General features: G+C 38.5%; 1 protein-coding gene across 1 annotated transcript in view; it reads left to right on the forward strand.

The window, feature by feature from the left end:
• Positions 1–16922, forward strand: part of LOC137655437 (putative neural-cadherin 2) — a 275648-nt gene that overhangs the window by 135187 nt on the left and 123539 nt on the right. Inside the window, exon 6 of the mRNA XM_068389332.1 lies at positions 12018–13299. Within this exon, the coding sequence (XP_068245433.1) occupies positions 12018–13299 (1282 nt within the window). The remainder of the gene's footprint in view (positions 1–12017; positions 13300–16922) is intronic.

Consider the following 16922-nt stretch of genomic DNA (forward strand, 5'->3'; position numbering starts at 1 on the left):
ATATATATATATATATATATATATATATATATATATATATAAATGTATATATATATATATATATATATATATATATATATATATATATATATATATATATATATCCTCACGAACTATGAACTAAGGTTATAAGCGGTAAGTATCAAATTCCTTCTTTAGTCCTTCATTCTTGTATGAAACCCTGTAACACCAATAATTCCCATACCCTATGTGATCTTCAACACACTCATTGATGCGGCTTCTGATTAGAGTATCAAGCCCTACCTTAACGATGTCGATATTTTTGTATTTTACTCTCCTAAAATTTCCTGCAATATATTATTATTATTATTATTATTATTATTATTATTATTATTATTATTATTATTATTATTATTATTATTATTATTATTATTAGCTAAGCTCTCAGCCCGAGTTAGAAAAGAAAAAATGCCATGAGCCCAAGGCTCCAACAGGGAAAATTGCCTAGTCAGGAAATGAAACAAGGAAATAAACAAACCACAAGGTAATTAATAAACAATTGATATAAAAACATTTTACGATCAGTAACAATAATAAAATAGACGTTTCATATAGAAACTATAAAGAACTTAAAATAAAGAAGAAGAAAAATAATACAGAATCGTGTGCCTGAAAGCAAGAGAACTCTGACGAAAGAAAGGGGAAGACCATGGACAGAGGCTATGACGCTACACAAGACTAGAGAACATGGTTTTATTTCGGATGATCCTTCTCCTAGAAGTGCTCAAAATAACTAAAGTCTCTTCTACTTTAACAAGAGCTTAGTAGCCATTGACAAATTACGGTACAATAGTTAACCCCTTGAGCGAAGAATTGTTTGGTAATCTTAGTGTAGTCAGGTGTATGAGGACAGAGGAGAATGTGGAAAGAATAGGCCAAACTATTCGGTGTATGTGTACGCTAACAGAAAATGAGCCGTAACCAGAGAGACTGAGTCAATGTAGTACTGCCTGGCCACTTAAAAGACCCATTTAATTTCTGGTAGTAGTATCTCAACTGGTGGCTGGTGTCTTGGCCAGCCTGCTAGCTTACATTATAAGGCCAACAGTAACTTTTCAATCCTAACGAAGGACTTTCTCGAGAAAATGCTAGGGAATGGGTCGTAACCAGCTAAAGATGAAAACAGATAAACTTCTATTTCCAAGGTCAGATGTGTAGTAACTACAAGGTTAATGATATCATACTAAAAATAATCATATCAGACCACATCAGACCTGACAATATAGACGATCCCGTAAACCTGATTAGCTATTACAAGAATAATTAGAAAAATTTAGGCTGGGGTCGCACATCACTAAACTAAGCTCTGCGACTCGCTGTGAAATTAAGAAATCCAAGAAATGGCGGAAAGTCTAGCGATTGTTCTGCTGGTCTATGTCGTAATGACCTGTTGCACGCTTCCTGGTAGATTCCCAATCACTTATTCTTGAACCTGGGCGAATGTTGGCGGAAGAGTTGAACGTGAGCCACCGCCTACTACGGTCAGCATGGAATTAACCTTATGAATAATCGTGACTAGTTCGGATTCCAGTGAGATTTATTGCGATGGCTATAGAATGCCACTCAATTACCTTTCGATTACCAGTAGATTGCGACTGGATTTGGCAGCGAGTGCACAACGATTGGCTAAGGAAGTATATGAATTGAGGTATCTGCATTTACTTCATTCGTAGTGATAACTTGATATTTTTTATTTGTTCATATTCGTTATTTTCTATTTAAGTCATTGAAAATGATTGCACATTTCAATTATTTCCATTCGTTTTTTATTGATTTCATTGAGTGACCATCATATATCTTTTTAGCTGTTCACATTCTTTATTTTATATTTAAGTAATTGATAATGATTGCACATTTTATTTATTCACGTTCGTTTTCTTTATTGATTTTCTTCATAGTGACCATTCAACGTCTTTTTATATATTCATATTCTTTATTTTCTATTTAAGTCATTGGTAACGATTGTACATTTTATTCATGCACGTTCGTTTTCTTTATTGATTTCATTCATGGTGACCATCTAAAATCTTTTCATCTACTCATATATTTTATTTTATTTTTAAGTCATTAATAATAATTGAAGATTTTATTTGTTTACGTTTGCTTTCTTTATTGCTTTCATTCATAGTGACCAGAGTGGGACGACCTGCGAACTGTGGCAGGGTAGATCTCTATCGTTGCATTTAAACAAGAGGGAAACGTCATGTGGTCATCATGCTATGTACCAGATCGCAGGCTGTCTATAATCGTTGTACATGCCTGCAATTGTTGCAAAGGAACCGTTGCCTAGTCGTAGTTGGGTACGATTCGCCTAGAACTCCGTTGTGAGGTTTCGCAGGTGACAGGAGTGGAAGCGGAAGGTCGCCACAGTTTTGAACAGACCAAAATGTTCGCGACGTAGTCTCGACTGGATTAAGCTCGCATTGGATATTTTCGGGCGGTGCGACAGGTTGAGCAAACCTCTCACGATATTCTGCACATATTCGAGGGGAATTCATTATAAAATGGCGATTCTGAGAAATACAGTTGTTTTCTAACATCGCAGCAAGTTGCAGACCTTAGTCGCAGATGTGTGACCCCAGCCTAAGTTATTAAAAATAAACTGTAAACCGGCATGGGTAAGTTTCCAACAGCCATCATGTTGTGTACTCCTATTCGTGACTTTTCCAAATATATTGAATATGACACATGTAGTATCGAAGAGAGATTCCAAATGGACACAAAGACTGGGTCAAAGAAGTATCATATCATAATTTTCCATGGTGAAGCCAGGCCGAGAAAAATAATCATATCACTGAACAGGTAAAAGTTTCATATACAAGTTACTCAGTTGAGTATCTTAGAATGACTGAATATATTTTTTATCAAAGATATGAAGCCTTCTTTAAATTCTCAAGAAGTTTGTAATATGCTTCTAAAAAAATTTAAACACTAACTCTTGTGCCCTTTTTATACAACTGTGTTACTGTTTAATATGTATTTTATTATTTTTTTACTGCTAATTTTACGTGTACAGTATGCTGAATAATACATTTTAGCAATGAACTTGTATATTTGCACTTTACGGAAGTTCTGAATCATGTGATGATATGTTTTTTGTTGTTGTATGTGTACAAAATTTCTTTTATTTTGTCAAACACTAACTTGCTTGGATACACAGACAGTCTTTTTATTCTAGACTTGAGGTAACAACTTTTGGCTTGATACACGTTAAAAGCATTCTATTTTAACCAATGTAACATTTACGAAATATCCTATTAATACTTATACAAATGTAACACTGAGTTGGTATTGAATGTAAAGAGAGTTCTATATGAGAAAGTGATTGTACCAACTGTGATGTATGGATCGGAGTTTTGGGGAATGAAAGTGATGGAGAGACAGAAATTGAATGTGTTTGAGATGAAGTGTCTAAGGAGTATGGCTGGTGTATCTAGAGTAGATAGGGTTAGGAACGAAGTGGTGAGGGTGAGAATGGGTATAAGAAATGAGTTAGCAGCTAGAGTGGATATGAATGTGTTGAGGTGGTTTGGCCATGTTGAGAGAATGGAGAATGGCTGGCTGCTATAGAAGGTGATGAATGCAAGAGTTGATGGGAGAAGTACAAGAGGAAGGCCAAGGTTTGGGTGGATGGATGGATTGAAGAAAGCTCTGGGTGATGGGAGGATAGATGTGAGAGAGGCAAGAGAGCGTGCTAGAAATAGGAATGAATGGCGAGCGATTGTGACGCAGCTCCGGTAGGCCTTGCTGCTTCCTCCAGTACCTTAGATGACCGTGGATGTAGCAGCAGTAGGGGATTCAGCTTTATGAAGCTTCATCTCGGGTGGATAACGGGGGAGGGTGGGCTGTGGCACCCTATCAGTACCAGCTGAACTCGGTTGAGTCCCTTGTCAGGCTGGGAGGAACGTAGAGAGTAGACGTCCCCTTTTTGTTTTGTTTCATTTGTTGATATCGGCTACCCCCAAAAATTGGGGGAAGTGCCTTGGTATATGTATGTATGTAACACTGAGAGAGAATATGATTCAAGGTTTTAGTTTAGCATGATTGTGAACGGAGTTCAGTTCCAAAGCTCGCTGTAATGAATAAGAAAATAATAGTAATAATTTCAAGATACCTATGTTTTATTGACTTAAGAACCTTGGGCTCAGAATTCATAAATACTTACAGGAAACTGGAAAGGACCAAAATGAAAATGATCAAAGTACGCATTTATTTGTTCAACGTAACTTACATTATATATATATATATATATATATATATATATATATATATATATATATATATATATATATATATATATATATATATATATATATATATATCACTCACTCACTCACTAAATCCCGTCCGGAATTCTCCGGGTTGGGTCCTGCATCTGATATCGCCATTCTCTCCAGAGACTCCTATCCAATGCCATCTGTGCCAGCTGCTGAAATGTCTCGCCTCTATTTGCTTTCTTGAAGGTTTTCACCCATGTATCTCTTGGTCGTCCTCTCGGTCTATTTCCGGCCACTTGACCATGAAGCACTATCTTTGGCCATCTGTCCTGTTCCATCCTCTGTACATGCCCAAACCATCTCCTCTGAATATCTTCCACTCTAATCAGAATTGTGTCCTCAACACCAGCCATTTCTCTCACTCTCACGTTCGTAATTCTGTCCTCCCATCTTATACCACAGATTCTTCTCAGACATTTCATTTCAAAGGCTAATAACTTTTTCTCTTCTCTCTTCTTCAGTATCCAGCATTCAGCACCGTATATCACTGTGGGGATTACTATTGCTCTTAATAGCCTAATTTTCAACTTAATGGATATATTTCTATCTTTCCAGATTCTTCTTAGCCTTCCAAATGCTTTCTGGCCACTTGAGATTCGGTCTTGAATTGCTCTTTCCATCTTTCCATCTGCTGTAAAAAACATATTTAATAGACATTGTTTTGGTGGTGTTCACTGAGCTAAGCTAGTTTTTCTCTGGATTCATTGCCCTCCAGATAGTTTTCTAAACGACCTGGAAAATGCATTGAAGTTTCTTCATTTATTATTTGAGATCGTCACGTGTTCCAATTCACTTCGTTCATTTCAAAGATAAAGTAACATGTCCAAGTACCATACTGAGAAGTGACAAGGCATTGATAACTTGCATGGAAGCGGAGAGGATTCTTCAACAAGTAGAGAATGCTTGATCGAGGAGACTTGAAGCTGTTGTGGAGAGTGATGCAGTTACAGAGGAACTGGAATCAGGGATCAGCGCAGCCTTCAAATATGGAACTAAGGTAGCGAGTAAGTTTCACGTCCTATGCTACTATGTACAATTGAGCAATGTTTTAAACCTCCTCATCAACTATATGTAACTTTGGAATCTTGAACTGCACCGGAGAAAAAAGAAGAACGGAATGGATGGGAGTGCAGAAACTATTAAATTAGAGTTCAAATGCAGAAGCATAGAGACCACAAATTGCCATAAGGTATGTGCCGCTCCAAGTGGCGAGTCCGAGATTAATGCACACTACACACCAATATCTGAGATAGCGTGTAAACTTCACATATTAGCCTGCATTGAACAACAGATGACATTCCTGCAGAAAAGACGTTCATGTTGCTGTAAAAAAATCAAATTGTAAGCTTTGTGATGTTCTGTGGTCTTGAGAAAAATCATTTAGGTATCTAAAAATTATCTGAAAATTTTCATCTTTATCTTTCTGAAGTTTTCATTTATTAATTTTTTTTTGTTAACATTCGGAGTTTCGATATATTTTAGTATCAAAATTTCCACCACCAATCCATTTGTATAAAGGTGTAACTTTAACCCTAAATAAAGTCTGGAAAAAAGTTCACGACGTTGTTGTTGTTGTTGCAGATTGGGCCCTTACCGCTAGGCACCGACTCTTGCACACTGTAGCCCGTAGGTGTTTGATTAGATTTTTTTCAGGTTTGCAGGTGAATTAGGATATAGGATAATGTGCGACTTTTATTTGTAGATAGTTTTGGTTGTGGGATAAGGATAATTAGAAACATTTATTTATTGCCAATTCAACTTTCTTTATCCTCATTTAAGAGGCCTCTTGAGTTCAAATGAAAAGGAAGAAGGTGACGGAGGGGAGGAAGGTATCCATCCCGGTAGAACTAACTCGTTCTCTTTGGTCAATTGGAGAGGAAGGAGGTACAGCAGTAAGTCCCGATGAGTAAAAGGGCTTGGGAAGGAGTAGGAAATATTTAGTTTGAGATATTGGTATATAAGAAGAAAAACACTTCCTTAGTGATTTACATTTGAGTTTTTAGGATGAGCGATAATAGATAGTTTCAGCTTGAGTAGGAGAGAGCTGAAAAGGATAATTTGGTTAGTGGGTATATGAAGTAGAGAAAGTATAGAATAAACATTCATGTACCTGAAAATAATAGAACAAAGGTAAAAATAAAATTTTAATTATGTGTTTTAGTCATTGGAAAGTCTACATGCTTATCACATTTTAATGTTTATTTGGGAATGTGTCCAGATATTCTTAAACGATAGAAGAGAATTGCAAGTGAGAAAAGGACTAAAAAGAGGTTAAACAGAGTATTACAAGGTTGGGTTACTCTAATTTCAAATAGGTGTTGGTAGTTACGTTACCTGGGGGGAAGGGTAGCTGCAGAGAAAGCCTGAGAATATATTGCTATTAGCAATGATGTATTTTGCGATTGCTGTTGCAGTTACAGGAATGATAGAATGGAATTCCTCTCTTAGTAGGCTATTTTTCTAGACAATCCAACGGATAGTGTTGCAGAGATTCATCTGTCAGTTGCTGAGAGTTATTGCACAGTCTTTCTGCTAGCTGCTGTGCTGCTGTGTCTTCTTCGTTTTCTTGGATGCTTTGCCAGTTGCACAGATACCCTAGTCGCAGTCTGCAATTGATGACTGCAACTTGGCAGGTCATATTTCTTGCAAGAGGATGTGGGATTGGGTTGGTGGTTTTGATGTACCATTTGACTTATCTGGAGCCGGCAAGGAAGGCTCACCTTACTATTCTTGTCTTTTACATTCTTGATGACTTTCGGTTTATGTTGAAGTGTGATACTGATTGTCTGGCCCATCAGGGCTGATTCGGCCGGGTGATCAGCCTCGTCAATTCCAGTGATTACAGTGTAACTTGGAATCCTATTCAGGATGATCTGCTTCTTGTTGCTTTAGTGAGCTAAAGCTAGATACTATATTGTTGTGATTAGATAGATATTTTCAATGGGCTATTTGTTGTTGAGATCCAGAATGGGTCCTCACAAATCAGTGTGGATAGACGTACTTCCTCCAGGTAGACTTGCCGAGTGTTCTGGGGCTTTGGCAGTCACTACTAACTCGGCTTGCAGAGAAGAGGCGAGGTTGGAAATTCTCCAGTTTTCTCTGTAACCTGATGGAGAAACGAGTGCTGCTACTGCAGGAATATCACTGTCAAGTGATCCATCAGTATAGTAGATACTGGGGGTGGAGGTGCTGTTGACTGGATTTCCAGCTGTTGCAATAAGTTGTTCTGGCGTGCAGAGAGCTTCGCTTGCTGCTGGGAGGATGGTGGAGTTGTGCTGGAAGGGATGTAGTTACCACAGAGCAGGAGTGATGTAACCACCGTGGTTTCGTTGTTCCTTGGTCTTGAGGGCTTCCTTCTGCATTTGTATTCTTCTAAGTGTATCCAGTAGTCTCTTTGCATGTGCATTTGGAGATTCAATCTCCTTTGCCAAGGGAAGGAGTCTTATGAGTCTGTTATTCAAAGGGCAGTCTCTGTCTTCTTTGATTGACTTCAATATGATGCTGCAATTTCTGTTGTCAATCATTGCTGAAAGGGAAATAAGATTAGTTTAAGTTCTCAACAAGCAGACCCTGGTCCACATTAGGGAGCCGCTGATGAGTCTCATTGTGTTGTCTTGGACAGCTTCCAGGGAGCTTTTTTAGTTTTGCTCAATGAGATGAGCGTAGGAGCTGCATAGCCTGTGTGGAATCAAGTTGCTTGTGTGTAGAACAGTCTTAGGAGGCTGTTTGATACTCGTTGTTTGAGGGAGGTCATTCGTTTTATAGCTGAGATATGAATGTTTGTTATTTCTTATATGTGGGTTGCTTCGTTGGCAGGTGATAGAGTTTTTCTGATGTTTACACCTAGATACATGAATTGTTTCTCCTATTATACGGGTTCGCCCATAAGGGTAAAATTTGGAGGGTCTTCCCGGTATTTAATGGCCATTGGTTTGGTCTTGGTGTTGATTTTCAGGCCTAGGTCTTTCCATTTGGTCTGGGCCAGATCAAGTGCCTTCTGGGTAGTTTTGCGTGAGTGTGCTTTCTGTGGCCAGATAATACTTGTGTCATCAGCGTACAAGAAGATTTTCACTCCGGTCTAAACGGCAAGATTCTCCATAAGAAACTATAATAGATATGGGCTTAGAATTCACCCCTGAGGAGTTCCATTTCCCAGGGGTATGAATTCAGAGGTCTTCTCTTAGAAGATGAATCTGGGTTCATGGTTCTAAGTGTAATTGCAAGTCCATGCCAGTGAGCGTCCTTTAACTCTTTTCTCTACGAGTGTGAAGAGATTAATGGGGAGCTGGCTAGTTCAAAGGGTTTCTCGAGGTCAACAAAAATGGCAATTTTTTTATTTTGTCACTGATTGTTGTAAGGACATGGGTTAAACATTCTTGAGTGCCTATGCCTTTTCTGCAAGCATAACGAAGAGGATGTAGTGGGTCTATTTTTCATTGCAGTCTGCTGAGCACAATTTGTTCAGCAACTTTCTGGGTGCAGCTAATTAAGACTATGGGTTGGTAGGTGTCTGGTTCTTTGGGATTTGAGATGGGTTTCAATTATTGTTGGTTCCTTGTTATTTGTCGGAGTCTATCAATGTGTGTTCTGTTGATCAGGTGCAAGTACACCAACTTTCTTGGACTTCCCATATTCCTTAGTGATTAGATCAGGTTCAAGGCATTGTCACTTCTGTTTTTTTTGTGAGCGCTGTGTTTAGTTCTTTCATGATATAGGGGTTGTCGATGTCATCTATAATGTTGCATGCTGCTTCAATAATGTTATTCCTGACTGACAACAAAGTTCTTTGTCTATTCATGATTTACAGAGGAAGATTTGCGCTTTTGGCAGGGTTCATAGAGTTTTTTGCAATTCTGTTTGCCTCTGCTGATGGTTTGGGTGTTTTGTTTTTACCAGAGATCTTGTAGAACCAGCCCCATATCTTTGCTAGAAATTTGTTGTTGTAGATTTCGTGACACCATGGATACAATTTGTCTATTTTAACTTCCAATGTTACTCTTAATGAATGTTTAGTAATTTGAACTAGTAGAGCATTAAGTTCACTGGTTCTGTGAATTCTGGAGAGATTTCTGGTTTGGTTGATTCTTACGTTCATTTCCTTGATGCGGCCGTTATAGTACCAGGCATCCACATGCTTTGTTCCTGAATACTTTTTCTGAGGCATTAAATATACTGGCGGCAGCATTGAGCTGTTTATTGAAGCCTAGTGATAAGATGCAGATATCATTGTATGGGTTCTTTATGTATTCAAGAGCCCGCTCAGTCATATATAACTTGAATCTCTCCCTATTTGCAAAGTATAGATTCTACCTTTTGTGGGAAGGAGGAGGAAAGGGGTATATCTCAAGTTCGGTGTCAATTTACGTTGCAAAGGGATTTCTTATAAGCACAAAATGAAGTCGCCAGTTAGAACCTTTGGATAATATTTGACAGGAAGGTGAGGTCTAATCAACCCCTTTTAGATGGGTTGCGTCTGACACATTGTTAAGCAATGTTACGGATGAATATTCTTGCTGGAGGGCGTGCAGATGACGCCTTGTCGGTTTTGTTGCCAATATTGAGTGCAAGAACCTATGATGGGGTTGAGATCCTCTATAATGATTGTATCAACACCAAATAATGAAAAAAAGAAAATCAAATGCTTTTCCTTGGTATTCTGAACACTATCTTCGATCTTTGTACTCCACCAAGACGTTGACTATTCAGTTTAATCATAAGGTTGTAGGTTGACCATTGATAAGCCATCCGTTGAGATACTCCCGCTAGAGAGTTATGGGGTCCTTTGACTGTCCAGACAGTACTACATTGGATCCTTCTCTCTGGTTACGGTTCTTATTCCCTTTGCCTATACCAACACTGAAAAATCTGGCCTATTATTTAATTATTCTCCTCTGTCCTTGTACACATAACAACACTGTGATTAATTAACAAATTTTCTTCACTGCACAGTAATTGTTCAGTGGCTACTTTTCTCTTGGTTAGGGTAAAAGGGACTCTTTAGCTATGGTAGGCAGCTTTTCAAGGAGAAGGGCATTCATCTTGTTCAGGGTAGACTCGGGCACACTATTCTATCTTATTCCTCTTCCTTTTGTTGTGTTAACGTTTTTATAGATTATATAGGAGATATACATTTTAATGATGTTACTGTTCTTGAAATATTTAATTTTTTCTTTGTTTCCTTTCCTCACTGGGCTATTTTCCCTGCAAGAGCCCCTGGGCTAATAACATTCTGCTTTTCCAACAAGGGTAGTAGCTCAGCAATTGATAATGATATACAGACACACACATATAAATATATATGCATATAATATATATATATATATATATATAAATATATATATATATATATATATATATATATATATATATATATATATATATATATATATATATATATATAAATATATATATATATATATATATATAAATATACATATATATATATATATATGTATATATACATATATATATATATATATATATGTATGTATATATATACATATATATTTATACATAATATATATATATATATATATATATTTATATATATAAATATATATATATATATATATATATGTATATATATATATATATATATATATTTATATATACATTTATATATAAATATATATGCATACATATATATATATATATATATATAGATATATATATATATATTTATATACATATATATATATATATATATATAAATATATATATATATATATATATAAACCTATATGTGTGCATATATATATGTATATATATATATATATATATATATTTATATAAATATATATATATTTATATATATATATATATATATATATAAGCTAACACTGTATCTTTGATTAATAATTTTATATATTTCATATATCTGAAACTGTAGGTTCCAATGGTTTTTCGGTAGGACAGAGAGCATCAAGGTTCTTTTAGCTAGAAAAAATAATTATGAGGTCATAGTGTATTATATTTCACATGCAAAAATATATTTTCAGGTTAACACCTTGTCACAACTATGCCACGCTTTATTATTTGTCCTAATGACATGCAATCATCTGGGGGATATTATATTTAAAAAAAAAAGTCGAATACTATTGATAATCCTAATTTCTGACTATTTGGGAAAATGTAAAATTTTCAATGTTGAAAATGAAATAGAAAAAAAAAATAATGATGAAAATTTATTACAAACCACGAGACAAATAATTATGAAAACCGATTGCGAAATAATTTGTAATTGCATATAATTTTGACCATATGTTTGCAGTTAAATTTTCTTTTAATAGTCGAATGCTTATAATCTTAATTGTAATATGATTTGTATCCTGAATGTTCTAGTAATAATTAGCAAAAGAGAAGCAGTTATCAATTTTACATTTAGAGCTTTATTACTTTAAAAAGTCAAGTTATACAATACTATTACCTAAATTTCTGTTTCATATAATTTAAAATGGAGACCCTTCAAATGCCATTGGAAATAGTTTAGTCAGTCTCTTATTCAAAATCCGATGAAATTCCTGTATTTTTGTTTACATTCTTTGCCAATTTTCTAATTCTGTCAGTCGATAGATAAATTTAAATATTGTTTTATAAAACAAAGAACTCGATAGTTTTTTTGTATCGTAAGATAATTACTTTTAAAGATAGTTTTATGAAACATAAATATGATGTTTCGTTTCCTATTTTGTATTGATCATATGTTTCCATTTTTTTTAGGCCTTGGATCGAGATCCACCAAGAGGAAGAGAAACCTGGAGAGTTAAGGTTCAAGTCACAGATGGCCAGCGAGTAACATCCTCTTCGCCATCGATATCTCAAGCTTCTTATCCAGGTTCCAGACGAAGATATCCTCGAGTACCTAATTTTCCACAATCTGGGCAAGACTATTTAGGGCTGTCTACACTAAAACAATTAACAAACAAACAATTCCTGGCACCTTTTAATACTTGGAGACAGGGAACTCTATCAAGTCTACAACAGAAAGGGAAGCAGAATAACTCCAACGGTGTTGAATTTCATAGCTTAAAACATATAGAACCTTCTGATACGGTCATTCAGCAGAAGAGAAAATACTTGGAAAGGAGACTCAAACTCGAAAACAGACACAGCAATAGACAAAATGATGGACATGAAAGATCAGAGGGAATACTACATCAGAACCGCCACATTACATCAGAAGGTAATTATTTCACTGAAAATAATCTGGACCTTCCTTCTGCAAACAGAATATTTGGTGAAATAAGTAAACCTATATATAATCGTAAAGAAGGAATGAAGCTCCTCAATGGAACTAATGCCTTAAATGAAACAAATAATGAGATGTATTCCCTACTTAATAACTATAATGTACACTTACATGTCAATCACAGTACATATTCGTCCAAGAAAGAGGACCCAAGAGAAAACACTTCTTTCATAAACAATTACTTGAAAAATGTAACAAGGTACATAAAACGACGTGATTCATTGTCTCCCTTACGATTTCCCCTATATACGACCAAAAAGGAAAACATTGACCCAACACTTCTGACAAACCTTTATAAGAACCAAGACGAGATGGAAGGCATTAAGAAAAACAAAACTCGATTGAACGTGGATGGTGCCCAGAATTCTCCATCGGTAATACCATCCATAAAATCAAGTAATTTCACACAGAGAGATACTGATTATTTCATGAAGCAAGAAGACTTCACAAACATAGAAAAGAATATGGGAGAACTAATGGCTAGAACACTCGTGAAACGATTTGCTTCTATCGATGGTGGTGGGTGCCAGGATTATGGTGATTCTCCTATCGGAATTAATGGTAAAAAAGATGGCAATGATCTTAACCATAGGTATAGAACGTATGGCATTGAGGAAGATGGTCTGAGAAGACGGCCAGAAGTTCATGTGGCAGAGGCAGTAGTTACAGTTGTTGTGAAGGACATCAATGACAACGCTCCTACTTTCCCTCATGCTACCATCTTCGGGGAAGTTCAGGAAAATGGACCTATTGGTGAGTGTTATCAAAATCTGCAATCTATTTTTCCAGCCAGGAATTCTGGCTTCCTTAAATAGTTAAAACTAAATTTCATAGCTTGATTTATCTTCTTCATATAATGTTATCATATCTGTGTTTCATCAAAAAACAATTATATAGCCCAAAAACTGTTTCCCGTCACAACTCCACTCAAACACAGATACTAATTTTTATTAATAACCATTTAATTCTCCGTTGACAAAGTTTGTGCATAGAATACTCTCCCCAAAATCTAATGTGTGAGTTGCCGGTTAAGTGATAATTGAGAAGCGGGGTGAATGCTACTAAACTTCAACTTTCAACGAAGACAGTAAAAAATTTAAACATGATAAAGCATTACTTAACATGATAACCTTGGTTGTTCTATTAACAGTGTAGGGAGGAGTGATTGGTATGAAACACGTCAAGTACATGACTCCCCCCCCTAGAAATGACATACATATGAATTTGGGAGCACTGCTCTAGAAATGTGTACTGTAGGGGGGTCATCTAGCAGGAGATACGCAAGTTTTAGGCAATCAATGGAGTCCTTGTCTTTTTTTTTCTACACATGTTTATTAAGAATACTTTTTGCCTATGACAGATCACAAGGAAAGAGCCCCTGTAAGGGGACTTCAGCAGTGGCTTTACTAGTGTTGTTGGACAGGAAAATGGGCATTGCTGAGTGTAGATCTGTCAGTCTGTGTTGCTTCTCTGGGGGTTTGTAAGTCTGGTGAAAGAAATAAATTTCCCCACAATGTGACATAGGCACTGGAGATTATTGGAGGACGTTATAGATGGAAAAAAAATCGACAAGGATGATCACCAGGTAGCCATGCACCATTTCAGCTGCAAAGACATCCACTGCATCTTTAGGAGTCATTCTTCTTCCCAGTGGGACCTAGGGCAGTTGAATAAACCAGTTGAAGCCCATCCACCGGGACATCAAAATGTTTCAAGAGTGCGATAAAAACTTTCGACCATTCCCATTGGCAGCTGGGTTGTACGCGTTTGTTTGATGTAGGGTGATTTCTAGGAGATTCACTAATAAGATACACAACTGAGAGGTAAAAGGAACAGTGCTATCAAAAGTAATTTGCTCAGGAATACCAAATCTCACTATTCAGTCTCAAAGAAAGGCTGATGTACATTAGGCAGATGTTTCAGTTTCCATGGGAAGGGCTTAAGGCCAACAAGCAGAGTAGTCAAGGACGGTAACAGGTAATGATGTCCTTTTCATGTGGGTAGGGGGCCTACTAAATCAACGTGAATGTGAGCAAAAGGACGTTGTATTTTTGGAAAGGTGCCTACTTCTGAATCTGTGTGTCGATGTACTGGTGAAGTTGGGTATGAAGTACCCAATCCTTAGCATGCATAGTAAAGCTGTGCCAAATGAGCTTAGTCTTCAGTAGCTGTGCAGTAGATCATTTTGGGGCATGTGGAAGGCCATGAATGAAACCAAATACCTTTTGGTGCAGGGGAGCAGGTGTACCAACCGTGTTTCACACAATTGTACATAATTCCTTTTGTATATATTATGCTTGTATCTTCGCTCTTCCCTCGCACTAAAATGAACATGAAAATTCATGCCTGGTTTTTCATCTGTGATATTGTCTGTCTTGTTAACTTGTTATGTCCTGTTGCCTTGAGGTTTTGTATAAAAGGAGAGTGTTCCACAATAATATAACTCAGTCGTTTCCAATCTGCCTTTGAGTTCACACCGTTACTCGGCGCTGTCACATTGGTGACCCCGGAAGTCGACTCGCTCCCACTGCCTTCCACCCCCACCTCCCTCACCCCTCCATCGTTGGTACTATGACGGAGACTACATCAGTTGGCGCCGCGGCCACCCCATTGAAACTTTCACCGTTCGCCACCAGAGAGGCGTTTGCTTGGTTTCAACGCGCTGAAGTCCACTTTCGTATCAGGGGCGTGACTCGCTCAACCACCAAAGCGGATTATGTTCTCGCGGCACTACCCGAGGACACCTTCCCAGAAATATCCGACTGGCTTTGTGAACAAGGAGACACCCGAATAGCGTATGACGCCCTCAAATCATACCTTCTGCAGCAGTACTCGCCGTCGCCAGCTGCCCGTATAGCAAAGCTTTTTCAGCTCTCGCAACAACCGTTGTGGGACCAAAGGGCTTCACTTGCCCTCAGGGAAATGACCAGTATCGCTCGCCTTCAACCTGCCGCAGACGGCTCTCCTCGTGAGGTGAACCTACCCCGTGCCCTTTGGATACGCCGTTTACCTGAACCTGTACGCGCTGCCATACCCGATGTCGATAGTTTACCCATAAAGGACTTGATGACCAAAGCTGACGCCCTTATGGACAGCCACTTAAAGACCTCCATCAACGCCTCCACCCCTGACGACGAGGATGCCTATTTAACGTCAACCGAAGCTGACATGAATGCCGTAGGACATACACGCCTACCCCGTGACGTGCCGAAGCGGCGACACAGCCGCCCACCACCCACCAATCGCTCGCGCCCCAATGAACGACTTCTACAGCCACTTACTACCTCCCATCCGCCGCAGTTTTGCTACTACCACTCCAGATTCGGGGCAACCGCGAAGAAATGTGCCAAAGATTGTCAGTGGCCAAAAAACGTGTAAGCAGGCCATCGCTTGTGGCGGTGGCCTCCCATGTTTCTAATCTGTTCTTTTTACAGAATGCAGGAACGGGCGTGCGATTTTTGGTAGACACGGGTGCTTGTCGTTCTCTTTTGCCAAGGAAACTCTTCAAGGCACAACGTAGTCTGTCTACATCTGCCGACGTCCGCTTGGTAGCTGCCAACGGATCTGCGATACCCACCTACGGTTACGAGAACCTCACATTATCGTTCGGAAACGGTAAATTCAATTGGAAGTTTCTCGTTGCTGACGTCACAATGCCAATCCTCGGTGCGGATTTCCTCTCTCATTTCCACCTTCTGGTCGATGTCGCCCACCGACGATTGGTCAACGCAGACTCGTACTTGTCGACACCTCTTCAACCCGCCCCCTCTAACCTTGCTCTCCACATCAGCGCACCCACGGATGCCTACGCCCACCTCCTCACGTCGTACCCGGAAGTTTTCCGTCCAGAACTTCGCCAAACGCCCTCGATTCCTGCCAAGCACGGTATTTATCACCATATCAAGACGACGGGACCCCCAGTCTTCGCAAAATTCAGACGTCTGGCACCGGATCGATTGGCAGCCGCCAAACAGACGTTTGCCGAAATGGAGAAAATGGGCCTTTGCCAAAAGGCCTCCAGCCCATGGTCGTCACCCTTACACATCGTTCTGAAGAAAGACGGCTCCCTCTGTCCGTGCGGGGATTACAGGCGCCTGAACATGCAAACAGAACCGGAGCACTACCCCCTCCCAAACATTGCCGATGTAACCTCCTACCTGCACAAAGCGAAGGTTTTCTCTACGCTCGACCTCTTGAAGGGGTATTATCAGGTGCCTATGAACCCAAAAGACATCCCCAAGACCGCCATCACCACTCTGTTTGGCACATACACCTTCAATTACTCCTGTTTTGGCCTTCGTAATGCTGGGGCAACGTTTCAACGTCTCATGGATGGCATCTTAGGGGACCTCCCTTTCTGTGTATGTTATGTGGAC

Source organism: Palaemon carinicauda, chromosome 16, assembly GCF_036898095.1.
Source record: "Palaemon carinicauda isolate YSFRI2023 chromosome 16, ASM3689809v2, whole genome shotgun sequence".
In the NCBI taxonomy this organism is placed as follows: Eukaryota; Metazoa; Arthropoda; class Malacostraca; order Decapoda; family Palaemonidae; genus Palaemon; species Palaemon carinicauda.